This window comes from Cyprinus carpio, chromosome B8 (assembly GCF_018340385.1).
Source record: "Cyprinus carpio isolate SPL01 chromosome B8, ASM1834038v1, whole genome shotgun sequence".
Lineage (NCBI taxonomy): Eukaryota > Metazoa > Chordata > Actinopteri > Cypriniformes > Cyprinidae > Cyprinus > Cyprinus carpio.
The window spans coordinates 593,760-620,736 of NC_056604.1; the positions used below are offsets into that span (position 1 = coordinate 593,760).

The 26,977-nt window shown below is 39.6% G+C and overlaps 2 protein-coding genes across 3 annotated transcripts in view; one reads left to right on the forward strand and one right to left on the reverse strand.

The window, feature by feature from the left end:
• Window positions 1-3,853: 3,853 nt before the first annotated feature.
• Window positions 3,854-6,863, forward strand: LOC109095133 (partner of Y14 and mago B-like). The gene is made up of 3 exons (XM_019108798.2): window positions 3,854-3,993; window positions 5,692-5,785; window positions 5,862-6,863. The coding sequence occupies exons 1-3, from the start codon at window positions 3,963-3,965 to the stop codon at window positions 6,271-6,273; spliced, it is 537 nt and encodes a 178-aa protein (XP_018964343.1). The 5' UTR covers window positions 3,854-3,962; the 3' UTR covers window positions 6,274-6,863.
• A 622-nt stretch (window positions 6,864-7,485) lies between these two features.
• LOC109094801 (E3 ubiquitin-protein ligase TRIM36-like) overlaps window positions 7,486-26,977 on the reverse strand; it is a 20,923-nt gene continuing 1,431 nt past the window's right edge. Inside the window, exons 2-11 of one of the 2 annotated variants that reach the window (XM_042729155.1) lie at window positions 26,673-26,913; window positions 23,937-23,966; window positions 19,006-19,349; window positions 18,783-18,929; window positions 17,644-17,739; window positions 16,136-16,389; window positions 14,629-14,750; window positions 11,410-11,703; window positions 9,899-10,196; window positions 7,486-9,126 (exon numbers count right to left, since the gene is read on the reverse strand). In XM_042729155.1, the coding sequence (XP_042585089.1) occupies window positions 8,778-9,126; window positions 9,899-10,196; window positions 11,410-11,703; window positions 14,629-14,750; window positions 16,136-16,389; window positions 17,644-17,739; window positions 18,783-18,929; window positions 19,006-19,349; window positions 23,937-23,966; window positions 26,673-26,913 (2,175 nt within the window). In that variant the 3' untranslated portion in view covers window positions 7,486-8,777. The remainder of the gene's footprint in view (window positions 9,127-9,898; window positions 10,197-11,409; window positions 11,704-14,628; window positions 14,751-16,135; window positions 16,390-17,643; window positions 17,740-18,782; window positions 18,930-19,005; window positions 19,350-23,936; window positions 23,967-26,672; window positions 26,914-26,977) is intronic. The other variant, XM_042729156.1, reaches the window with a different exon arrangement.

Consider the following 26,977-nt stretch of genomic DNA (forward strand, 5'->3'; position numbering starts at 1 on the left):
GTTCCACATCCATAAAATGAAACGAATGTTTGGCTTCTGTTTTCAAAGAATTAATTTAAGCAAAATAGTTTGTGTGTGTGTAAATGCAATGTCATATCATTATAAACGTTGATATTTCTAGATATTATTTTGTTACATTGAACGGAAGCAGTGTAACTCTGTAACCTCAGGTCGTTCACCGCACACTGCTTCAAGCTTCGAAACCTTCGAGAATCATGTGTTTCGAAACAACCAAAGTCACGTGATTTCAGTAAACGAGGCTTCGTTACGTCATAACTGTTTCGAAACGTTTCCAAATTTCATTAGTTTGCCGCTGGGGTCGATCTCTCATGATCGACTCTGATCTCGGATCAGTTTTATCCATTTATAGACATTTTTAACGAGACATTTGTGTAATTAAAAGAATGAGTTGTAGTCTCTTACTGGCCTGTTTAAGCTCTCCATAAAACAAACAAAACAAGCCCTGCAAATTAATAATAATTATTATTGTAAAAACACACATTATGCAGACACTTCATTTTTTATGGTATTTCATTATTTTGATTCCATTTAATATATTAGACTTTCAAGAAAGCATTTGCATTGAGTTTGTAAAAAGCAGTTTTAATGCATGTTTAGCCTGAGTGTTTGTTTCATTTACACAGTTTGGACCAGCAGGCGTCAGCAGCGTGTGGTGTTTCGAGCGCTTCGAAACAGTGAATCGTTTTGCGAAACAATCGGTTCAATTGATTCGAAGCTTTAAAAAGCTTCGTTTCTCCCATCACTACTGCACAAAGCAATGGAAAGAAAAAGAAAAATGTGTCGTGGTGGACTGAAGAGTGCACAGTGACAATAAGAGAGAGGAATAAGGCATTTCGATGTTTAAAAAGGTTAATAACTCAAGATACAATTGTAGATTATCAGAAGAAAAGGGCAGTTGCAAGAAGGGTAATTAAAAATGCAAAAAGAAAGGCCTGGCAGGAGTTTTGCAATACAATTGGGAGAGAGACTGGTATGCATGTGGTGTGGAGAATGATTAGGAAAATGAATGGCATTAATAGTTATAAGGAGATCCCAGTAATTGAAGAAGAAGGGGAAATGAATGTTACAAATAAGGAAAAGACAGAAGTCTTAGCTAAAACCTTTGCTAAAATTCACAGTATTGAAAATTTGGATGAGAAGTTTTTAAAAAGAAGACAAGAAATAAGTAAAGTATATAAGAATGTTCATACAAAAAAACAAGGAGTTGATAACATTATGGATGAAGGTTTTAATTCTTTTGAGTTAAAAATAGCCATTAATAATTCAAAGAATACAACACCAGGGAGAGACATGATCAGTTATAGTATGTTAAAAAATTTACCAGAGGTGGCCTTTAAAGCAATATTGGATCTATATAACCATATATGGAGTGAAGGCATATTACCCAAAGATTGGAAAAGTGCAATAGTGATACCAATAATGAAACCAGGGAAAGATGCAACAAAAGCTAATAGTTATAGACCAATTGCCCTACGTCGACATTATGTAAAGTAATGGAGAAAATGATAGTAAGAAGGTTGGGTTATTTTCTAGAGAAAAAAGAGATATTAACATCAGATCAGAGTGGTTTTAGGAAAAAGAGGTCTACAATGGATGCTTTAATATTATTTGAAAATGAAGTTAATGAAAGAATATTTGATTGCTGTTTTCTTTGACATTGAAAAAGCATATGATACTCTATGGAGAGAAGGATTGTTAATTAGGCTAAATAAAATTGGAGTGGGGGGAGAATGTATAATTGGATATTAGATTTCCTGTTTGAACGCACTTTTCAAGTAAGAATAGGGGAAGAAATGTCTGCATCTTATGATATTCTGAATGGGACCCCACAAGGAAGTGTAATCAGTCCAATTTTGTTTAATTTAATGATTAATGATATATTTGAAAAACTTAATCCTAACATTGGAAAGGCATTGTATGCAGATGATGGAGCAGTATGGAAAAGAGGTAGGAATCTAAGGAGTATAGTAAAAGGAATACAGGAAGCAATACATGAAGTTGAAAGATGGTCAGTAGACTGGGGATTAAAGTTTTCAGTAGCAAAGACTCAATATATGATTTTTACAAAGAAGAAGAAGATGGAACAAATTACACTGAAATTATATGATCAACCATTAGAAAGAGTTTCAGAATTCAAATATCTTGGACTAATCTTTGATGGAAAATTAACATGGAAGAGACATATTAAGAAAATTGAAAATAAATGTAAAGGTATAATAAATTGTATGGTAGCAATATCCAAGTATGAATGGGGAGCAAGCAAGAGATCATTATTGCATGTATATCAAGAATTAATTTGCTCTAGTATAGATTATGGATGTACAGTGTATGGGGCTGGATCTAAATTAGAGATGAAGAAATTGGAAAATATTCAATCTAAAGCACTTAGAATCTGTTGTGGGGCAATAAGATCAACCCCTTTAGATGCCATCGGGGTTGAAATTGGGGAGATGCCATTAGATTTGAGAAGAAAGAAAATGTCTTTGATGTATTGGGTTAATCTACAGGGAAGTGAAAGAAATCACCATATATGAACAGTTTTAAAAGATTGCTGGGAATATAAAAAGAATGGAGGAAATAGTTTTGGATGGAAATATGAGCAATGGGTCAAGGAGTGTGACCTGAAGGATGAAGTTATCTGTCCTAATATACCACTACATGGTGTATCAGTATGGAATATTACTGAACCTGTTGTTGAGATGAGATTATTAGATGCCCGGGAAAAAGAAGAAGGGTATAGTAATAGTTTTGAAATCAGTGGTTTTATGAGAGAAACATTTTATTCTTTTATACAGATTTATACAGATGGATCTAAAGACCCAGTGAGTCAGAAAGTGGGTATAGGAGTGTATATTCCCAGATTTAAATCACAAATAATCTTAAGATTAAGTGATAAATTATCTGTATATTCCACAGAATTAAGTGCTATAATAGTAGGATTGCAGTGGGTTGAACAGGTTAAGCCAAAGAGGGTTGTAATTTGCTCAGACTCTTCATCAGCTCTCAAAAGTATAATGTCAACAAGAACTGATAGAGAAGACCTGTTGGTGGAAATTTATACATTATTATACAGACTGAAAGCAGAGGGTATAGTAGTATATTTCTGTTGGGTACCAGCACACATAGGGATAGTAGGGAACGAAAAGGTTGATCAATTAGCAAAAGAAGCATTAAAGAAAAACTTGGTGGATATTAAGGTACCCCTGGGAAGAAGTGAGGTAAAATCAGTGATGAATAAGGAAATAAGAAAACTGTGGCAACAAAGATGGGAAAATAGTAGTACAGGCAGCTGGTATTATAATATTGAAAAATCAGTAAGGAAAAATGAACAGTTTTATGGAAGACATAGAAAGGAAGAAGTTATGATATCAAGATTAAGGTTTGGACATACAGGATTAAATTCAACACTTGCAATAATGGAGAAGCATGAAAATGGTATGTGTGATGTGTGTGATGTATTAGAAACAATAGAGCATGTGTTTTTTAAGTGTAATAAATATCATGATGAGCGTAATAGTCTTTTCAGCAACATAAAGAATAAACCAGTGAGTGTAGTGGACCTACTGGGAAAGGGTTTGAGAGATAATCAGGTATATATGGCGTTTTTAACCTTTTTAAAGTGTACAGGATTAGAGTATAGGATATAGATGTAGTAATGCTTTCATCCATCTCAGAGAGTGAGGAGTCTACTGTGGAAGCTGGAGGAGCTGAACACGCAGCGCCAGTTCAAGCACGGGATCTGATCCTTTGGGGGCGGGTGGGGCAATTAAATAAAAATTATACAGATACATCACCCATGCAAGTAAGTAGGTTATAGAGTAGGTGGCGGTAATAATCCAAAGGAGTGAATAGCCATATAACAAGAAGAAGAAGAAGAATCACTACTGCACAGTCTCGCGATAGCGACACCGAACGGAAACGGAAGTTAGTCTTTGTTAAAGATGGCAACCCCCTATGTGACAGATGATTCTGGTAAAGCATTTCACACACAAACACACATTTCTGCGTAGATAGTCATATAATCATCGTGTGTGTTAGTGATGAAGCGTGGCGTCGCGCGCTCGAGCTGATCGCGACACTGCCTGGATTTCATTCCTTCTGAATGCTGCTTATTTCTATATATATATGTGTGTGTGTGTGTGTGTGTGTGTGTGTCATCTACTCGAGCTCGTTTTGTCCTGCTGAGATACAAACATTGCAGCGGTGAAGCGCATAGCCTAATAATAATAATAATAATAATAATAATGCAGATAATAATAACAAAACGGTGTAGTGGAGGGGTTAACTGCAATAATATATTTACTTAAAGCCTTTATGTAAATGCATTGTAAAGGGTTATTAAAAGGTGTAATGCATTATAATTATTGATAATGTGCGCTGATACATTATATCTTATAAATAATTATAACAGGTTTTAAAATGCATAGTGTAACAATGAATTGATAAGTGTTACATTTATTGATGAGATTCTATGATGCATTATGATGTGCATTACAAGGCATAATTAATGCATTAAAACATCGCATTGAATCCTTCTTCAAGAATCAGCTCAAAACACACCTCTCATCTTTATTAGACTCTAGCACTCTGTTCTAATTCTATTCTTCAAAAACACGCCCCTTTAGATTTGCACTCTATTCATTTACTAACTGCTTGTTTTCTTTAAAAAAAACCTAACACTAGCTTCTCTATTCTTTATTATTATTATTATTATTATATAATTTAAATAAAACCCTTGCTGCGAGTACTGCATTAGGCTAACTGAGACAGCACTTGTGTATCATTGCTCTTTTGTTAGTTTTGATTGCTTCTGTTGTCCTCATTTGTAAGTCGCTTTGGATAAAAGCATCTGCTAAAGGACTTAATGTAAATGTAAAACTACTTTTATAATGCATTATACATTAAAGTGTTACTATAATTGTTTTAAAATAAATATATTATTTTTATTAATGTAATTAAAATAAGAGTAATAAAGTTAAAGTTTTCAGTGTGTCAAAGAGCTTCAAAATGTTGATGTTTAGTCTTTTTGTGCCATATACAGATATGGCACTTTCTTTCATCGTCCTGACTATCAGGAGTTAGTTACTCTAGTGTTTGGAAGTTAGGGTCGTGTGCAGAAGAGCGTGATTCAAGCACTGCAGCTGAGTGGATTACAAAGAAAGAAAGAAAAAAGACTCGCAGAATTCTGTTCAGTTTCAGCCTTTATAGGGAGTAGCAAACATGGAAACAAAGATGTTTTGTCTATCCTTGAGTGTTAAATGTTATAAAAATAAGCACTTGTGAAAGTATGTTAGCATTGTGTACCGGTCCTCTTGCAAACTCCTCAGCTTTCAGAGATCAAAATGAACTAATCCTCCAGTATTGTGTTAAACAGTCTGCATAGCACTTCATCTTCATAACGAGGGTTTTTGTAAAATGTTGCAAAAATGTAAATGTGTGTATGTGTGTGTGAGAGAGAGAGAAATTACAGTTTTAGACATATAAGGTAATAAAAAAAATATTTAAAAATGTCTTAAAGCAGCTACAAACGAGCATGTAAAGCAAATATGTTTAAAGGAAGGTCCGTGTGGAGCATGTCCCTGATCCGCGCAGTGTTCTTCCTCCTCACCTGTGTGCATCTCGGTTGTCTTGTGGATCCAAATAAAAGAGTAAACTGTGTGTGTGTTTCAGGTAAATATATCGCCGCCACGCAGCGTCCGGACGGCTCGTGGAGGAGGCCGCGGCGGGTGAAGGACGGATACGTCCCGCAGGAGGAGGTACCGGTGTAAGCTCGACCGCCGCGACCCCTCGCTCTGTTGTGCATGTGTGCTCTCCGCTAACACGCTTCTCTCTGTCTGCAGCTATGAGAACAAGTACGTCAAGTTCTTCAAGAGCAAACCCGAGCTGCCCCCCGGCATGAGCCCCGAGGACGAGACGCAGAGCGACGCCGCTGGACTCTCCAAAACCGCCAAACGCAACATGAAGCGCAAAGAGAAGCGCAAACAGCAGAGCCAGAGCCCGCAGGAGGACGTGAAGGCCCCGAGCGCAGAGCTGGAGCACATGACCCTCGCCACAGACGAGAAGACCGCCAGCGACCCGACAGAGAAGACCAAGAAGATGAAGAACCTGCGGAAGAAGCTGCGGCAGGTGGAGGAGCTCCAGCAGAAGCTGGATTCTGGAGAGCTGAAGACCCCCAGCAAGGAGCAGCTGGACAAACTGAGCCGGGGCCAGGCCCTACGGGACGAGCTGAGGCTGCTGGAGGCAGATCTGTGAGATCTGTACGTCAGTCCAAGCTCATTCTTGTGTTTTATACATCATGAAGAAACATGGCGGCGTCTTGCGCTCTGGACTCTAGATGCGGGTCGTCCAGAACTCGCACGAGCGCAGACGTCAGATTAGAGACTGATGGACTGTGGTGTCATAGTGTTTTTTTACCACGGCATGAAATTCTAATGTGTAGACTTGTGTTATATAAAACATAGCATAACCATCTTCCTGTTTTACTGCCATTCATATCATCTGGCATATCCCAGTAACTGATGTTTTAATGAAATCTACAGCCTTGATCGTGCACTCTTAGACCGTGTGATGAAGACTAGTATGAGTTTGTGTCTTATATTTCTGTATGATATAATCAAACATGCTGTTTCAAACATCAGCGCGATCACAGATGTGATGCTGTCAGTGTTGTGTTTTCATTCCAAACAAAACCGTAACAGAGCCACAGTTACAGAGTTACAGCAGTGCTTCGTTACTTTCAAAGTGAAAGGAGTTTTTTGAACAAACCAATGATTCAGTGATGCATTCATAGAGACACTCGCTTGTCTTTTTCCTGAATAAATCAGCTATTTCAGATCGGTTGATTGAATGATTCAGTGACTCACTCGTTAAGACGCTGAGTTTTAGTTTAATATTTCAGGTATCATTTATAAGAGCTCATTTTATTCATTTAAATATTATTGTAAGACCTTGGCAGTCTTTATGCAGTTGTAACTGTGGTGTAAAGTGTAACGTCATCTAAACACTTCTTCTGCAGTGCAAAACTGGGTCTTACTGACACTGATTTAAATTGATTTGTAACAGTCTACAGTGTCTTCTTGTTCTAACTGAATCTGATTAAATGTAAGAATGTGAGATAAAAGATGATGCATATATCTAACAGGGTTAGAAAACCGTCACCTTTCATGACTGACAACACAAGATACATACATTTACTGAGCAGATGCTTTTATAAGATAATAGTTTTGCTTTGTGAGATGAATATCCGCAAAATTAAACCTACGAAAATAACACTTCAATTGCACTTGTGTCTATTCAAATCTGCTATACATTTTAGACTTTTTATTATTATTATTATTATTATTCTAGAGTCTGGCAGCCCTGATCATTTATTTTCAGTAATGAATTGCACATAATGTGTTGCTCACTCAGCATTTCTATTTCAAAAGTTGGTTTGGGGGGAAAGGAAACAGCAGGACTGACAGCTAAAAGGACATTCATTTATTTTTATATAAAAACCCACATAGTACATTAAAAACAAAACCACACAGATGCAGGAGACAGAGAGACAGCTGCTTACATCCATTAAAGCCTGTGATATATCACACCTGCATCGAGCTCACGCATGCTTTCAAGAACTTGAGCAGGATTCATAAGCTCAGTACCACACATTACAGACCGTTACACATGTACAAGAAACAGCAGAACATTTGGTTACAGGCTCCTAAAACACATTCTGTGACGTGACGCACCTGAAACAAGTGAACAAGTGCATTATTTCTCATCCAGTGCAACAAAATAAACCGATGATGGTGAACGTGAAAATAGAGTGAAAATCAATTCATAGAGATGAAGCAAAACCAAACAGAAATGTTGGAACTGATAAAAGATGCTCTCAGTACTTCAGTCCACTGATCTCACACACAAACACACTCTTTAAAATGATCACAAACATTAAAAGCTCAATCTAATCGTTTAAAGCATTCAGAGTCTCCTTTTATGTGGTCACATTGTTGAAAACATTTGATTAGTATGAGGTTTTGCCGACGAGGATAAAGAGGGAGATAATACACAGAATAACACGCTGATCAGGAAGTAGGGTGCTCCAACTTGAAGATGTCGACATGTTTCTAGGCGATCAAAGCACAAGACCAGCGCAGCACATCTACAGAATAACTACGAGAGCGTCCCGCGATCAGAGGTAGGTAGTGCCAGTCATCTGGTTAATGAAGCGGCGAGCCGGCGATACTCAATAAGGCCATGTTAGTCCAGTCAAGACAATAATAGTGCATATGTATTTAAGGTGTCCAGGTCTGTCTCATTTGATCAGCACCGCTTTGATTCAGATGCTACATTTAATTAGTGTTTAACTCAATTACAAAAAAAACATCTCTAGCACAATCGTATCAGACGGATTCATTTGTTTTTATTTACTTGGAAACATTTCTACGTTTTGCAGGTGCTGCTACAATAACAAAAAACGAACTAGTGCACAATCATGTGTTCAGTAGTGAATTCTTGTGATCAAATCATACCGCTCGTCCTCGCTGTTCTTAAGCTCACTTAACTGCATGTAAACGGTGAAAAGTAATTACCAGTATCAGTGCACATTCTTCAGAGTGAAGTTACGTCGTGAGGCTTTGCATTAGATTTGGGTGTGTATTAATGTGAACCCTGATGGTGTGAAGCTCGCGGTCGGCTGAAGGCACTCGAGATCGGACTCGACTTGAGCCACACGACGAGGAGCTCAAGAGAACGAGACAGAGTTAACAGACACCTCACATGTAGGACAGCCGCTTGGCCGTGATGAACTCCTCCAGATGAACCGCTCCGCCGCCCAGGAGCCCGAACGCAGGGTACATGGTCCCCGAGCAGTCCACCGGTCGCTCGTACAGGCAGCGCATGGTGTCTGCGTCGTAGAAGAACACGCGGCCGGCGTCATAGTCCAGACAGACTCCGATCCTCTGCGGCATGGGCAGGACGCGGCTGCCGTGATCTCCGGCGGCGCTGGCGGACGCTTTGGGGATGAAGAGCCGGCCCATGCCCACAGTGACCAGCGTGAAGGGCTGCGAGACCTCGAAACAGGTGTCCTCACTGCCGCTGTCGTGACCGCTGTCGTGGTCGTACCTGACGGAAGAAACAGATAACATCAAGTTCAAAACACAAATAAATGCACAGCCATTTGTATACTGCATTGAAAACGTATGTTGCAGCTCAGACAGCTTGACGGGTCGTGTGTCACAGAGCTGTAAAAACACTCACTGAGTGAATGAATCACATCTGTGCCGAACTCTTATTACAAAGCAAAAACAAACACGCTCCTTCGATCCATGAACGTTTCTCTCAGTTAACGTGCGAGATGTCTCAGTCTGAAGCGTCTGTCTCAGCGAATCAACACATGCTGTTGTGAATAATGAAGCGAAGCGTCTACTCATAGGATAAGAACACGCAGTCTCATGAATAATTTAATAGACACCGACGCATCATCAAATTGTGACGTCAACACAATGTAGATTTTAAACCCCAAATATGAAAATAGTGCAAAAACGCTTAAAATTAACCAGTTTTCTTCAACAGTTAGAACTAGCGAACGCTAACATTGTCTTCTATGATGTGCAACACAAACACTTCTGTCAAAATCTCAGAAAAAGTAGTCTGGGGTTTCATGACCTTTAAGTGATGAAGTTTTACGTGCAAAAAAAGTTAACATACAGCCCTGCCATTTACCATTTATAGCCTTAAAAGAGATACAGATACATTTAGAACTTAAAACTTTAAGGACCCTTGCAAATGAGAATGAGTATCAAAATGTCTGCTAAATGATCAAATGTCATAACGTACAAGTGTGTGTGTGTGTGTGTTTGTGTGTGTGTGTCTGAGTGTGTGTGTGTGTTCTCACCGGGGGCTGCTGGTGTCTCGTGGGTTGTGAAACCACTCTGTTAGTTTGGAGTCAGAAGCCACTCCCACTTTGATCATGTATGAATCGGGCTGCACACGGAAAGCCCAGTAATGGCGTCCGTGAGAGATGCCCGTGTCGCCGATGATGTAGTCGAGACAGATGTAGCTCCCCGTCTGCACGCGCTCCGCAGCTAAGAGCAAGCTCATCCCCGCCACGCTCTCCACAGAGTCTCTGCGTTTGCTCAGCTGCAGCCGCTCCGCACTGAACCCACACTTCTCGTTAAACAGGAAGCCAAACACTGAGGAGCACAGACACACACTATCTGACTAACACAGATTTAAATCATGGACAGGAAGAGGAAGTGCATTTCCAGTTACAGCAGCTGCCTCTACAATGGCTCCTTTGACAACATATTTAATTTTCAGTTTGAAGGAATAAAAGTTATTAATGTGTTTGTGTGCATCATCACTGAAAGAAAATTCATTCACACAAGGGGTCGGCCAGGGGTTGGAGCAAAAAACACTCCTGAGCCTGAACTTTTTTCCGGGGCTTGGGGGTTACAGGGGCAGATACATACACAGCGTTATTTGGCAAACAAAAAAAGAAAATGATTTTCCTCGAAACTAATTAGTAATGTATCTGCCATTAGCCCTTGACAGACTCAGACTACAGATTATGGAGGAATATTTGAAACGGCAGTGGTTAAGTGTTTTCAGTCACAAGATCAGAAACTTTTATTTTGAAATTGCAATGTACAATGCAATGTGCATATTTAGAAATGTGTGTATGTATTCTCCTGTGTTGGCACAGGTTTAAATGATTTACATTACACATCAAGTGAGTTTTCCCAGATGAACGTTAATTTAGCAACCCAAACTGGACCTTTTCAAAAATCCCGGTAAATTCGTTCTGACAATCATATCGTTCATATGGAGATGACATGATTATTCTGAGCTGTTTACAAAGCTCCGCTGCTTTTTTTAATAGCTTTTCTATGTAAATATGACTCTAGATGGAAATCTTTGACCATTGCACCAATCTTTGTTTCATCAGCTAATGCACGTCTCGTGTTCATAAGAGCAAAAACTTCTGATTGGCTAGTAATGTTAGTCTGGTTGAGAGTGAAAGCTGTGTTCCTCATACATTGGTAGGAATTCCTGCACTCGAACGTGATATCAACAAGTGTTTTAAGTGTATAATGACTTTTTTCCCCGCAGCCAAACGCCGCACGCTGGAGATCCGGCACGGTGCCGGAGAACTTTAAGCCCTGGTTGGCAATGTTTTGGCCATGAAGTGCCGTTTTTACATTTTCTAGTTGATCGCTGAGCTTTACACTGCCTGGCCAAAAACCCTCTAATTTCAAGCATTTTCATCTTTAGCTTTGATTGCAGTTGTGTAATCCTCACACTTGTGTAGTATTTATAGACAAAACAACAGAGCTGCAGCTACAAGCACAGGAGTGTGTGTGTGTGTGTGTGTGTGTGTGTGTGTGTGTGTGTGTGTGTGTTTACCCGGTGCTGGAGGCGTGTGGAGGGTCACCTCGGGGCTGCTGGGGCTGTAGACTCCGTTCCTGCAGCTCTTGACTCTGAAGGTGTATCTGGAGCCTGCGCTGAGGTCAGACAGCACTGTGCTGCAGCCGAACACAGGCTCGCTCGCCCTCCAGCCGGACTCTTCCTCAGATCCCAGCTTCCTGAACTCCACAATGTGATGATCGGTGGGCAGAGAGTCTTCAGACAGATGCCAGTGGATCAGACCCTCGTTATAAACGCGGCAGCGAGAGAGATCGATCACTGGAGGCTCAGGAACTGAAGAGAGAAACCATCGTCAGCTTTCAGTCAGCACCGAATGTCTTCTTCAATCTGTCTTTTTCTATAAAAGATTACCAATCAAGCACTTGTATTTACACGCTGGTCAAATAAGGCTGTGAAAATTCATCTGCATTGTTAATCCTTTTGATCTTTTATTTAAAAAAAAAAAAAAAAAAAAAAAAAATTATAAAAATGTATCCTTTCATTGGATAATAAGAATTTAAAATGGGGGGAAATATCATTATGAAATAAATGTTTTTCTCTAATACACATTGGCCACAATTAATAGCACGCTTTTATTCAATACTTTTTGAAACCTCCATTTGTCAGTTTAACAGCTCTAAATGTTCTCCTATAATGCCTGATGAGGTTAGAGAACACCTGACAAGAGATCAGAGACCATTCCTTCATCCAGAATCACTCCAGACCCTTCAGATTCCCAGCTTCTCCTCTTCAGTTCACTCCTCTCATGTTCCGTAGGGTTCAGGTCAGAGGACTGGACTGGCTATAGCAGAAGCTTGGTTTTGAGCTCAGTGACCCATTTCTGTGTTGTTTTTGAGGTTTGAGTTTGGATTATTGTATGGTTGGAAGATCCAAACATGGTCCATTATAAGATTTCTAACAGAGTCAGTCAGTTATCGATTTTTTATCTGTTGGTATTTGATAGAATCCATGATGCCATGTGTCTAAACAAGATGTCCAGGACCTCCAGCAGAAATATAGGCCCACTACATCAAAAATACAGCAGTATAGTTCATTGTACACATGGGTACTTTTTATCTCTGTGTTCACCAAACCCATCTTGAGTGTTTGCTGCTAAAAAGCTCATTTTTTAGTTTCATTTGACCATAGAAGCCAATCCCATTTGAAGTTCCAGTCATGTCTGATAACTGAATATGCTTTAGTTTGTTTTTGAATGAGCTAGGAGAATTTTTCTTGTGACCCTCCCAAACAACATGTGGTGATGTAGGTGCTGTTTGACAATTTTTTTTGAAAGGTTTTCGGACCCCGAGACTATTTTCTGGAATTCTCCAGCTGTGGTCCTTAGAGAGTCTTTAGCCACTCAAACTCTCCTTCTCACTGTGCATTAGGATGATATAGACACACGTCCTCTTCCAGGCAGATTTGTATCATTTTCTGTTGGTTGGAAATTCTTAATTATTGCCCTGATGGTGGAAATGGGAATTTTCACTGCTCTAACTCTTTTCTTAAAGCCACTTCACCAATTTGTGAAGCTCAATTATCTTTTGCTGCACATCAGAAATATATTCTTTGGTTTTCCTCATTGTGATGGATGATTAAGGGCATTTGGGCTTTGTTTTCCCTCCTCTTTATATTTCTGTGAAACAGGAAGCCAGAGCTCGATAATTTTATGTTTACAATCATGCTGGAGTGCTCAAAATTGTGAATATGAATGGGAATATACTTCAGAGATATTTTACTCATAAGAATTTCTAGGGGTGCCAATAATTGTGTCCAACGAGTATTTGAGAAAAACCTTTATTTCATAATGATATTTCCCCCCATTTTAAATTCTTATTATCCAATGAAAGCATACATTTTTGTGATTTTTTTATAAATAAAAGAACAAAAGGATTAACAATGCAGATGAATTTTCACAACCTTATTTGATCATATTTACCAAGGGTGCCAATATTTTTGGTCATGACTGTATTATATATATATATATATATATATATATAATATAAAATAAGAATATAAATATATAAATGTATATACATGTAAATATTTTCTAAATATATAATTTATGTGTGTGTATTTATATATACATAATAAATATACCCTGTACACACACATATATTATGTAAACAAAACTTTTATTTTGGATGTGATTAATAGTGATTAATCATTTGACAGCCCTAATATATATATATATATATATATATATATAGAACGTGCAACAGTGCCATGTTTTGACTTAAATGTGCAGTTTTTGTTTATTTATTAATCATAGCCTTTTGAAGTTCAACGATCATGTGTGTATCACAGCAACTGTGTTTTTTTCCTTTCCAAAATTTAAGACCTCTTAAAATGACTAAGACTTTTGTTATACTGCTTAAGACTTTTTATGGTCTTAAACATGATCAAACCCAATGCCAGACTTTAAGGAACTGCAGAAACCCTGCTCTAAAGGCACTAATTACAAAGATATTCTTTAGAAATGAACAAGCAACGGGCCTTCTGGTGATTATATTACTTCAGAAAACATACAATGAAAGAAATAAAGCGATCAAATTAAATTGAAACTGACTCGAGCAGAATAAGAACACTGCTGCCTATTGTAGAACTTCTACAGCTGATCAATCACCGTATTGATCCGAATAATGACTCTATTGTGTTCGAGAGCTGCTTTACAACAGAAACAGAGTTTCCATCATTGATTCTGCTATTTTTGTCTCTGTGAAGCTGATCTGACCTAATCTGTGTGCTGTAGAAATACAGCTGACTGAACTTAAGAGCTGCATCTCTAGTCCTGCTATTGTTGTGGAACCACTCCATCACAGCGAGACACATGTGACCCCAAGGACGAGGCCCGCTGGTCGCCGTGGAAACGGGGCCCGTCACGGCCAGCCAGTCTGCCAAGAGCCCGGGCATGACGCCCAAACGCTTCTCTGCGAATAACAAGCTATTGATCCAAACAGGAGACGCATTAATCCGGACGGAGGAGACCGTGAGACGGCAGCACCAGGAAATATGGCAGAAAAAAACATGGAGTGTTTGAGAGCCCCTGCTCAGCAGGACCGACCTCACAGCTCAAGGACGAGCGAGCGCGTCATCGTTCACCTTTAACCCCGTCCTAACTGGCTTTGCTGTTACGCAAGCGCTCCTGGTGAAGCCTGTAAGTGGATTACTCGGCTAAAGAGCTTCCACTAACAGTGAAAGTGAGCGCTTCATTCTCACCGCCGCTGAAGCTCAGCTCCTTCAGTAAGAGCTCCTCCTTCGACGTGTCCAGCACAAACTCCTCAAACGATGGCGCCGCCGCCGTCTGGAACGTCTTCAGAGAATCGGTGGCTTTCTGAATCCTGTCACAAAAACCAGAGGCAAAATCAGATTCAGCTGACAAGAGACAAAGCTTTACATTTGAACATGATGAATTACTTACAAGACTGATGCTATCAAAAAATCATAACCATTATACAGCATCAGAAGTGCATTACAGAGCCCAGAGGAACACCTCCAGTCATTACATTGGCTTGAGAAAAGACTTTTTCTCTGCGGTACTCCTAAAAATGACAGAAAAATCCCATAGACTTCCATTGATGGAATGTTCAGAAGAGCCGAGACTATTCAAACTCTGACAAACATTCACATGTAAAAACACATCTATGCCATTTAGACTCATTTAGACTCATCTATCTATCTATCTGTTTATCTATCTATTTATCTGTCTATCTATCTGTCTGTCTGTCTGTCTATCTATCTATCTATCTATCTATCTATCTATCTATCTATCTGTTTATCTATCTATTTATCTGTCTATCTATCTGTCTGTCTGTCTGTCTATCTATCTATCTATCTATCTATCTATCTATCTATCTATCTATCTGTTTATCTATCTATTTATCTGTCTATCTATCTGTCTGTCTGTCTGTCTATCTATCTATCTATCTGTCTCTCTATCTGTCTGTCTGTCTGTCTGTCTGTCTATCTATCTATCTATCTATCTATCTATCTATCTCTCTATCTGTCTATCTCTGTCTGTCTGTCAATCTATCTATGCATCTATCTATCTGTCTAAAATATTTATAAATGAAAATTATATAGTGTGTGCTTTAGGTGTGTGTCAGACAGCAAGACAAGATGGCAAGTAGTTGTTTTCTGTAACCTATTGCACTTACAAACTCTTTTTAACGTCAACCAAGTCTGTCACGTGCCCACTCTATTCTCTGCTATATGCGTTGACCCTAAAACTTTGATTGCAACATTTTATTAAATGATTAATTTTATCTAGGGTTAGAATGATTAAGAATATTCAGCCTATTATTAAAATGATTCAGATATTGCGATGCCATTTGCGATATTTCGATAATTTTGTTATATCGTGCAGCCCTACTCTCAGACTAGCCAACATCTTGTTCTCTGGGAAGAATCATCTAAATGTGTTAAATCATCTAAATTAACAACATGATCTATTACTCTGAAGCTGCTTTGAAACGATCGGTATTGTGTATAAATAGCGTGTAACTGAGTCCATCCTAAAGAGCGGCTCACTGTTACCAGCTGTAACATCATGTGGAGTATCAAAAACAATGACTCAGGGTTTGTGGGAAAGTGAACGTCAAAGCAGCTTTGTGGGCTAATGGAGATCAGGATTACAGTGAATGTACTGTGAACCTTGTTTAAACCTAGAAACAAAGCCTCTGAATTACAGACACGTGTCTCGAGGCTAAACGAGACGAGGCCGAACCTGACATGAAGCAGTTTGGCCGTCTGGACGAAGCAGGACTGATCCGTCTCCTTCAGCACCTCCTGAGCGTATCCCACAAGGCCGCTGTTCTCCAGCATGCCCTGGTACTCCTCCACCTGCGTCCGCAGACGCTCCACCCGCAGACTCCGGCTCTGCTCGATGGAGCGCAGCATCTCCGTCCTCCGCTCCTGAAGCGCCTCCAACAGACGCTCGAAGTGTTCGCTGGTGCGTCTCTCGGCGAGCTGCCCGTTCTCCTGCGTTCAGAGACAGTCATCCTGCTGCCGTCATGCAAATACACCCACCACCATCCTATCAAGCTGCTTCTTAGGACTATTTTGAGAGTTAGTAAGCTGTACAAATTCATTTCCTTATTAAAAACATATAGGGAAGTCAAGGGAACAAAACATACAAGAAAAAATGGTTTAGGTGGACTGGGCGATATGGCCAAAATAATTATCACAATAATTTAATATCAGACCATATTGTTAATTATCACCATAAATGTCAGATCTTTAATTTCTTTCGAGTTTAAAGCCAGGTTTTTGCTCCAAAGTGAAAGCTGTGGAAACCAGACCATTCATTTTCCTTAGCAAAATTAATATCTTAATTTCTTAGTTTCTGCATGTTCTAATGAGTAATATTGTTTCAAATCATGGATCATGCCTGATTATATTAATACACTGCAAAATATGAGTCTCTTACTCAGTGTTTGTGTCTTGTGTTCTAGTATAAATATCTAAACATTCTTGAATCAAGATGCATTTACTGTACAAGTAAAATGATTTAAGATATTATGTCTTGTTTTCTAAAAAAATTGTTCATTTTTGCTTAAAACAAGCAAAAATATCTGCTAATGGGGCAAGAAAAAAATCATCTTAATTCAAAGGCTAAACAATATTATTCTTCCTACCCCATTGGCAGATATTTTTACTTGTTTTAAGCAAAAACTAAAAATATTTTCATTAATAGTTACTTTTTCAAATAAGTGACTTTGTTCACTGACAGTCCCTGTGTTGAGAAATCAGGAGTAAATGCAGAGACAGAGGCTCTTCCTTCAGACTTCAGAGGATTATTCATTTCACTTTTACAGATGCCAAAAATAGAACTTTTGGGATTTTTGTTATTAAACAAACAAGCAATCCCAGCCCAGATGACAAATTTTAACAATGCATTACATTTGCAATTAGTTACATTTTATGAAGTAACACAATATTGTAAAGCATTACTTTAAAAGTATCTTTCCCCAACACTGGTGGTGAGTATTAATGAAGATTCGAGAAACCCAACAACTGCTGGATGATGTTTGTTAACTTCCCACACCAAAACATTCTATACGCTGATATTAAAAATGCATTTAAGAGCTCATGGACATAAACGGAACATAAATATGACATCAACGGCAGCATTAAGCACTTCTCTGAATGAACGCTCAGTGAAGGAGTGTAACTCACATCTGCTCTCATTGTTCTGACCAATCAGGATCAAGTAGGAAATGAGCTCGGCGTTACCTCTGTGTGACGGATCAACACCTCCAGCTCAGAAATCTGAGTCCTCACTTGGTCTTCTTTGCTAATTAAGTAATGGATGCTCTTCGATAGCTTCTCCTGTTGACAGAAAAGTTAAGCCTATTAGAACACAGAACAACCTCCCGCATGATTTCTGGACAGAACGAGACAGCTAATACAGCTTTTGTGAGTGCCGCGATCTGGACAGAACATCAAAAGATAGAAGTTAAGAATGAAAGAGTCCCAGCTGGTGTTTGCAGTCATCTAATATTTCTGACCATCATCACGCTCCCTCCCCAGACAGAAACACCAGCGCTTGTTTTCAGTTTGGGCATCAATACTTTAAAGGGGTCATGAATTGAGAAAATCGACTTGACCTTACGACCTATAAGAGGTCATTTGCACTATAAAAACCTGCTGTGAGTTGATGTTGATCAATCACAGCAGTGGACGTTTACAATGAAGTCTTAAAGAGACACGCCTGATTAAACAGTTTAAAGTAGAGGGATTTAATCAGGACAGAAAATGGCCATTTATTTCCAAGTTATGACTGCTTCTAATAGTCATACAGCTCTGGAAAAAATGAAGAGACCACTGGAAAACTGGAGAGTTTCTCTGGATTTACTAGTGTTTGAGTAAAATGTTTATATTTATTTTATTCTATAAAGGTCTGATAACATTTCTTCCAAATTTCAAATAAAAATATTGTCATTTAAAGTTTTTTTTGTTTTTTGTTTTGTTTGTTTTTTGGCAAAAATAACAATTTGCTAAAACAACACGATTTCATTTGTTGTGATTGAAAATCAGGGTTATTCCATTTCCACCAAATACTGACTTCTTAATTCTTATGAAGTTAAAACATCAGATTAGATTTTTTTTTTTAATTACGCTTTAAAAAATTTCAAGTGGTCTCTTCATTTTTTCCAGAGCTGTAAGTGCACTATGGAAGCCCATTTCTGCCACTGAATAATAAAAAAAAAAACAAGAAAGTAATTCTGTCAGAATATTATCTTTATCTTTTTTTTATTCTGTGGTGGACACAAGCTTCCATAGAGCACCTCAGAAAACATTAGAAAGTAAAAACTGCTGTTTGAGCTCTTTAGGAGCTCTTCTGAACATGGACAGATGAATATTATCCGCACCTTGAGGATCTTGTAGGCGCTGCTCATGGACGTGACTCTGTGATTAGCGTGAGATCCGCCGAGCTTGCACAGATGACACACGGGACGCCGGCACACCTCACAGTACATGTTGACCTTCTCCATCTCGTGCTCAGGACACATGAGCACCTGGAAGCCAGGGTTTGATGGGTTAGATCAGTGACAGCAGCTGATACAGCGCAGCGGTGGCGGGTTTGATACGGACCTTCGGTCTGAAGTTGGTGGTGGGTCCCACGTACTCGTGCTGGGCTTTGGGCGTTCCCCAGGGGTGGTTCATCTTGAAGCACTCGTTGCAGAAGCTGGCCTTGCAGTCCATGCAGCTCTTGGTGGCCTCCTGGACGGGCGGCTTGCAGACGTTGCACATGATGGCCACAGCTGCGCGGGCCGCCTGACGGTAGCGCTCCACGATGCTCTCCAGAGTGAAGTTCCTGAAGAGCATGCTGATCCCTCGCTCCCCGAGATCAATGTCATGCTGACAGCCGGGACACGGGAAGGTGGTGACCCGGGGAGTGACGGAGGAGCGCCTCCATCCAGGAGAAGATATGGACCCTGATGCAGCAACACGTGACAGCGGTCAAGATGGGGGTGGGGCAGGAGCACGCACACACACACACACACACGAAACACTAATGATCAAAAAGGTCAGACATACATGGAGTGACTCAAACTGAACACAGCACAACAGCAGACAGTGATCTGGACACGAGAAACACTAGATCAAAAAATGGCAATTAAAAACAAATTTTAAGCAAAATAAAGTGATTGACAGGCTTGTCTGCAAATTATTTCACAGCGCTGAATGAGATCAAGGTCACTCTTTTTAAAGCTGCGGTGCGTCATTTCTGCTCCAACAGAACTGATGATTTCCTGACAGGTTTCCACTAAGGCTGGGAAAATAAAATTATGCATCACGATTTAAGAAGTGATTCTGCATCAATTCTGAGATTTTCCGAATGCGTTGTGATTCTCTCTCGATTCGATTCTGAGCTTAGTTTTGAACAATGCATGCTTTAGAGACAACCGCACTCTGCTCGTCTCCAAATTCTTACACACACTCGAACCTAAAATAATCATTCATTCAATTCAAAAAGGTTGAAGCGAATTACACGGGTGTTCACGGTGGGCTGTGTTTACATAGCTTTACTTTTTATTTTAAATATTTTTCATTTTAAATTCAACTTCTAAGTGTCTTTCCAGAACATGATGCATGATGGGATACACAAAGCCTGGAATAGTGCTCTAGTGTAGTACTGGAGATAGTGTGGGTTTAGCATGCGTTAAGGGCACCGCGCTTTGGCGTTTTTAAGACCTGGGACAGTCTTGCACACACGCTCTCAGGTGGCCAAGACCGCAGGTGTGGGCATGTGTTTCACTCAATTAGTGATGCACTGAAATCAAGATTCTTTTCCAGAACCAGAACCTTAAAATCCATACACACTGTGCTAAAAACTGAAACTGAACATGATTCTTTTGATTGCAGTCCCTCAGGTTGTGATACTAACATGACATCTACATTCCAACAGCAACTTTAAAATGTTGTATAATACTTTAAAGGAGACCTATCAATGCCCCTTTTGTCTTATATTACAAGATGTAAAATAAGTCTCAGATGTCCCCAGAATGTGTCTGTGAGGTTTCAGCTCAAAATACTCCACAGATCATTGATTATATCATTTTGAAAATGCCTATTTGAAGTGGAAGCAGAAACAGGCTGTTTTTGTGCATGTCTCTTTAAATGCAAATGATCAGTTTAAACTTCTGATACAGACTTTTCTGACCGCACAGAGTACTAAACTAAGTTTGGCGTTTAAACTGCCAAATACACACAAGTTTGTTAAAAACACACACGAGTTACAAAAACAGTCAGTTATTTCTGTGAAGGTAAACAGCTGGGAAAGAAATCTCATGTTTATGTTAGATCTGTGTGGCAGCAGCGTAATATACAGTAAATAAATCAATAAATGCACTGCTCTGTTGTCTCCTCTGAAGCTGGGACTCTAAACAGTGTTCTGTGTTCATCAGTGCAGCCAAAGACAGAACAGTTAGCAACGCTTTGCTCAAACTTAGAACTGGTACAGCATTGTGAAAACACAATGATGGTGTTGTGGGTGGAAACGTGCAGATTAAGGGGTGGTAATATCATAATAACATCTCTTCACTACGTCTCCGAGGGAGCGAAATCTGAGCGGCTGGTTTTTTCACAAGCTTGCAGAGAAAGCCTTACCAATACAAAGTTACTGAGTTGTCCTTTTTTGAGCTTTCTGAGATGCACTGGGGACCCGGTAATAGTCAGATCTTCATGATATTTCACCTTTAAAACAGTGCTTACATTAAAAATACACAATGTTTATTTTTCCTCTTCTAAAGGAACGGTAGCCCAACTCTAACCTAGAGTTTCAGCTGTAAGTGTGACCTCATTATGGTCAACGCATCCATTATTATTCACTTTTACATTCAGTGCTAAGAATGTCAGCCTTTTTCCGTGCTGAAAGCATCTGTTCTAGCAGTGAGGGACAGATGATCACACAGCAGCTTTAAAGCGAGATGAACCTCTCTCAGCAGCTCAGTGTTATGGGCTTCTGCAGGAAAATAATTTTAGGGTGAAAGAAATCACTTCTCAGTGAGCACTGATGGCTAAGAACAGCAAAGAGAAATGCAAACAAACACCAAACGAGAGACAGCACCACACGGCACAGACGAACGATGAGCGAGGACTGGGTTCAGATCGGGACATGAGTGAGTGAATATGAGTGAAATAAAGCGTGTACTTAGGCCATGAGTGTGCTGTGCCATTCGGGGGGGGGGGGGGGGGGGGGGGTGTTTTGGGCGCCGCATGGCATGCTGGGACCTGATGCTGCCGCAATGAGACTCAGTGCAGAGGGGAAAAAAAAAAAACGCTCAGACCAGAAACAGGCCAATCACAGCACAAGAGACGCCCGTCCCTACAAACCACAGAACCGCATGGGTACCGCAGCGGCTCCCACCCGGGATGAGTTCGTCTGAGAGGAGCGCTTGAGTCGGGAGGGTAGAGCCGATCTGAGACCAATCCTGAGAAGTGGACGACCGATATTTCACCAAGGCCGATATTTGGCATATTTCAAATACTGGCATCTGTGATAAGTTTTTCTGTTTGGCCGATGCGTTCGAGGCGGGACTTCTATTTTGACGGCGCTGAATAACAGCAGCACACAGTGCTCACATTCTCCTCTTGTTCGCCGTTAACACTTCTGTCTAATACAGATAATAATCAGATAGAACTATATATATATATATATATATTCTAAAATATAACGATTGCTTTTAAATTATTAGTAATACAAAGGCAAACATTCTAACCCTTTCTCATAGCGGTCAGCAAATAAGCATTTATATAATTTACACATTTTCATTATCCTGCATGATCGCATGTTCTCTGTGACTGAATACTTTAAACATTAAATTTGTGATTTAAAATTATTCTGCGCTTCATGTATTCATGTCATTTTCTCTCTGTGCTGTATGTAAAATAAGTGTTACCTTAGCTTTATTTGAAAAAATATGATTCCCAATGCACACAAACTTCCCAGAATACTGAGTGCCCTGTTGGTTACAGTGTTTACTTCCTTTTTAATTATATTTTTATTAAATATTTATTTATTGGTGAAAAATACTGTGTAATCTATAGTACAAGTATGTTTATTTTACAAATGTATTTTTAAATCCTTTTTCAAAAGATTTCAAATTTCTTAAATATTCATTATTGTTTTTAAATTTATATAGTTATATCTGCTTTCCTTGATATATTTTTAGGTTGTTTAAAAACCCACATCGGTTAAGCACTAACCCTGAGCACAGAAGTTCATTAGTGACAAGACGTTCTTTACACAGCCTACTGCTAGTATTTATTGAGTCGCTGTTGTCTAGAAGAAGAATGTCTCAGTATTGTCTGTGCTCTGGGACTCCTGTGTTCCTCCTCAGCAACATTAAACACTGGTTCTCACGCTCTCGGTCCAAACGCACTGCAGAGGTCTGACGCGCGTCTGTCAGTACCAGAGTTTAAAAGGGACATTGCACCCAAAAATCAGCAATTACTTTAGTAGAACAGTAAAGAAGATTTTTAGCTGAAACCGTGCTCCTTGGTGAAGTCAATGGGTACCGGCACTTTGAGAATTAAAAAAACATATCAAGAAATGCAAAATGAATTCCGTGGCTCCTGATGATATATTGATGTCTTACGATCGGTCTGAACATTATTTATGACATTATTATCTGTAATCCAGAGCCCCGGGCAAATGTGTAAATCTGATTCTTGTCCATTAACTGGTTCTTTTGGTTAGTTTGATTTAATGAACTGATTCAATTCATTGGTTTGTTTATGTAATCACACAATGACATCAAATATACGCAATTATATTAATAAATGATTCAATGATAATGTGAAACGTGGATGTTTTACAGTTTAAAGCATGTAAAGTCAATAAACTAGTCTTCATCAGCTCAGCTTTTCACATAAACCGTGAGAAACCATAAAAGCGTCAAGCTCTCAGTTCACACGTGCTCATAGCAGCGGCTCATCGGTCTTCGGTCCGAGTCGAACTGTTTCCTGGTTCAGTGACTGCTGGAGGAACTGGAGCTGAATCAGTTCATTCATCACAGGGTCAGATACGCCGATATTTCAGCTCGTTTCCAGTCGCAGTGACTGTCGGGCGTCTGGAAGTGAGTTCTGATCGAGGGACTTGTAGATCTGTGCTGATTCAGACGATCTGATGAACTGGTTCAACTAGTTCACTAAAAAGATTCGTTTGTGAACTAAACATCACTCCGGAAGCTTTGTCTGAGGCTCTGGATCACCGGTAACAATGTTCAGTTCAATGTCCCATTGATTTCACCAAGGAGCACGGATTCAGTAAAAAAAAAAAAAAAAAAATTCTTTACTGTTCTACTGAAGAAAAAGAGTCCCCTACATCAGATGTCCTGAGAGTTAGTAAATTGACAGCAAATGTTAATTTCTTTCCAACTATATCTCTTTAAGCAGCAGCAGCATCTCGTCGTGATTCGTTCCTCTGTCACTTACAGAAAGCGTTGCGCGCAAGAGTACAGGGGTTCTAGAGACACAGTACTCACTACGGTTAATTAAATTATGTAACACACATCTACCTCTCCCTCCAAACGACCTCCTCAGCGAAGCTGCAGGCGACAGAGAGAAGTGAAACCAGACTAACAATGGTTAAACGTGAACAGAAGTGGAGTGAAACCTGATTCACAACCAATGACTGTACGAACATAAAAACAGCATCACATTTCTTGGGGAAAAAACTGCAATGAAAGCCAACAGTATAAAAGAAGAGATGAGGAAAGACACTAAACACAGCAGTGACCAAAACTGCTCAATCATTCCTGCAGTAATAAATGAGAAGCACAAAACATTGAATCTGCTGTTGATCTCCTCCAAATTCTAGAAGGATAACAAGAAATAAACAACTTTTTGACCTAGATATTATCTAAAATAATGCAGTTTTATAAATACTAATAATAAGCTCTTTATGCTAGATCAGACTTTCTGCAAGGTACATTTAAGAAAATATCTTTGCTCCCAAAAATGAGAATATGGAAATAACTTTTTGCAGTGCATGTGACATTTGATGCCAATACTTTCTGCTATTCAATTTAGATTCAGATCCAAATATTAAAATGCATTGCAAGAGGATGTTTATTCACCCTGATCAGTGAACTGCACGATATGTGTCCCTGCAGCACAGAAGCAGTCATCAGTAGCACAGCTATATACCATGGTAACGACAGGTAGGGCTCAACCTGTGCAGAGCACATGCCCTTTTTTTTGCCCTTACACTCCGAAGTGCCCTTTTTGGTGTTTTTTTTTTTGTTAATCAATGCTATTGGTCACCCTTTACGTCTGTCTGTCTGTTTTACAAATATTTAGCAAATGAAAGTTCTTAAAACGAGCTTGTGTAAATCTTATTCGATCCTCAAGCTGTCAGTAAGCTGATAACTCCGCCCCCTCTATATTCATTGAATCAACTGAAGTTCCACAGCAGCCGCACAGTAGACAACAGCTGAGCTGAACAAAGTTTTGCGAAGGGTAAATAAATATCTTGTTGTTTGAATAAGGTACTACTAAACACTATGTCTGTAAAGGCTCATATTTTATTTATTTGATGTCTGACTTACTCACTGACTGAGACATATGGGACGTCGCCTGAGAGAAAGGGCTAGCATTTGCCATCTAGTCATAGCCAATACATAGCCAACACTTAAATAGCCTGTGCATACAGTAGCATTTCATCTTTTATAAAATGCGATTTTGGCCAAATGCATCTTACCACAGGAAAAACTGAGCGCTCCGTCTATATAGTTACAAAAAACTAGTTTGTAACCTGTAGATGAAAATGTAATGTGAGGCGCAGTCGCCGTTTTAATGACGGACAAAAAAACAAAATTCACATTTGCACACATTCGCTGGTCAAAAATTATATATTGATAAGTAATACAACAACATATAATTTTTTTTTTTACCATCGGAAAATCATAACAGGTGCGCCCCCGTGCTGTTTCGTACTGGAACTTACACAAAGCGACGAGTGATCCTCGTCACCTAGATAACATATAACCTATAAGAAATTTCTTCTTTGATTTATGATTGCTGATACACTTAATTTATTAACATTTAGGCTAATCATGTTATGGTATACTCTCTGCTCGTCCTCATGTCGTGGCCTAATGGTTAGAGAGTCGGACTCCCAATCGAAGGGTTGAGAGTTCGAGTTTCGGGCCGGCAGGAATTGTGGGTGGGGGGAGTGAATGTACAGCGCTCTCTCCACCCTCAATACCATGACTTAGGGTGCCCTTGAGCAAGGCACTGAACCCCCAACTGCTCCCCAGGCGCCGCAGCATAAAATGGCTGCTCCGGGTGTGTGTTCACAGTGTGTGTGTGTGTGTGTGTTCACTGCTCTGTGTGTGTGCACTTCGGATGGGTTAAATGCAGAGCACAAATTCTGAGTATGGGTCACCATACTTGGCTGAATGTCACGTCACTTTCTCTTTGTGTGTGTTATGTAGTAAAACATGGGTTTTATTACAGTAATGTAGTAGTAACTAAAAAAAAATTACAGAATATCACTGTGAAATCTTTATATTTTATCATGCAGAATGTAATTCATGATTCATTCCAAGGCTTCATTTATTTGATCCAAAATACAGCAAAAACAGTAATATTGTGTAATATTTTTACAATTTTAAATAACTGTTTTCTATTTGAATATATTTTAAAATGTAATTTATTTTTGTGATCAAAGCTGAATTTTCAGCATCATTACTCCAGTTCAGTACTCTAAAACCCTGTTTATCTATATTATCTAATTATCTAATATTATTATTATGGTTGTTATTAATCGTGAATAAATCTAAAGCTTTTGAGACTATTATTTTGTGTTTTTGAATTTGTCATGAAGATGTGACAATTTCTTCCTTTTATGCAGGCTTACTAAATAATCTTGATATAAAAAAAAAGGGAGGGGGGTGCCCTTTTTCAGTTTCAGCACATGCCCCTCAAAAGGTCTGTACACGGCCCTGGCTATATTTGTAGCAATAGACAACAATACATTGTATGGGTCACAATTATATATTTTTTATAATTTATATGATTTTCTCAATATTTAGATTTTTTTTTTTGCTCCCTCAGATTCCAGATTTTCAAATAGTTGTATCTCAGACAAATATTGTCCTCCTAACAAACCATACATCAATGGAGAGATTATTTATTCAGATGTTTAAATCTCAGTTTCACTGGTTTGGGACCGAAGGGGCCTCTATGAGAGCGGTTTGTAATGTGCACGGTCTCAGGCTGATCTTCTGTCTCGGGGTGAGGAGGGGTACCTGAACGCAGCAGGCGGTCCAGCTTCTCCATGCTGGGGGACGGCACTCTGGCGCGAGGGCTGCCGGGGTTGGAGCTCTCGGACCCCGCGTCGGTGCTCAGAGAGTCGTCGTGGTTGGGCATGAGCAGCTCTCGCACGCAGCGGTGGCACACACTGTGCTGGCAGGGCAAGACCAGCGGCTGCGAGAAGAGCTCCTTACAGACGGGGCAGATCAGCTCCCGCTCGATGCTCTTCATCTGCACCTGTGGAGCACAACACCGCTGCACTGAAATACAACACAACCTCGAACGCGTCGCGCGCGTTTGG

Coding starts and splice junctions, on each gene's coding strand:
- LOC109095133 (XM_019108798.2), top strand. CDS start 3,963: ATGGCAACCCCCTATGTGACAGATGATTCTG. Junction 3,994..5,691: donor CTATGTGACAGATGATTCTG/GTAAAGCATTTC, acceptor TGTGTGTTTCAG/GTAAATATATCGCCGCCACG. Junction 5,786..5,861: donor CCGCAGGAGGAGGTACCGGT/GTAAGCTCGACC, acceptor CTCTGTCTGCAG/CTATGAGAACAAGTACGTCA.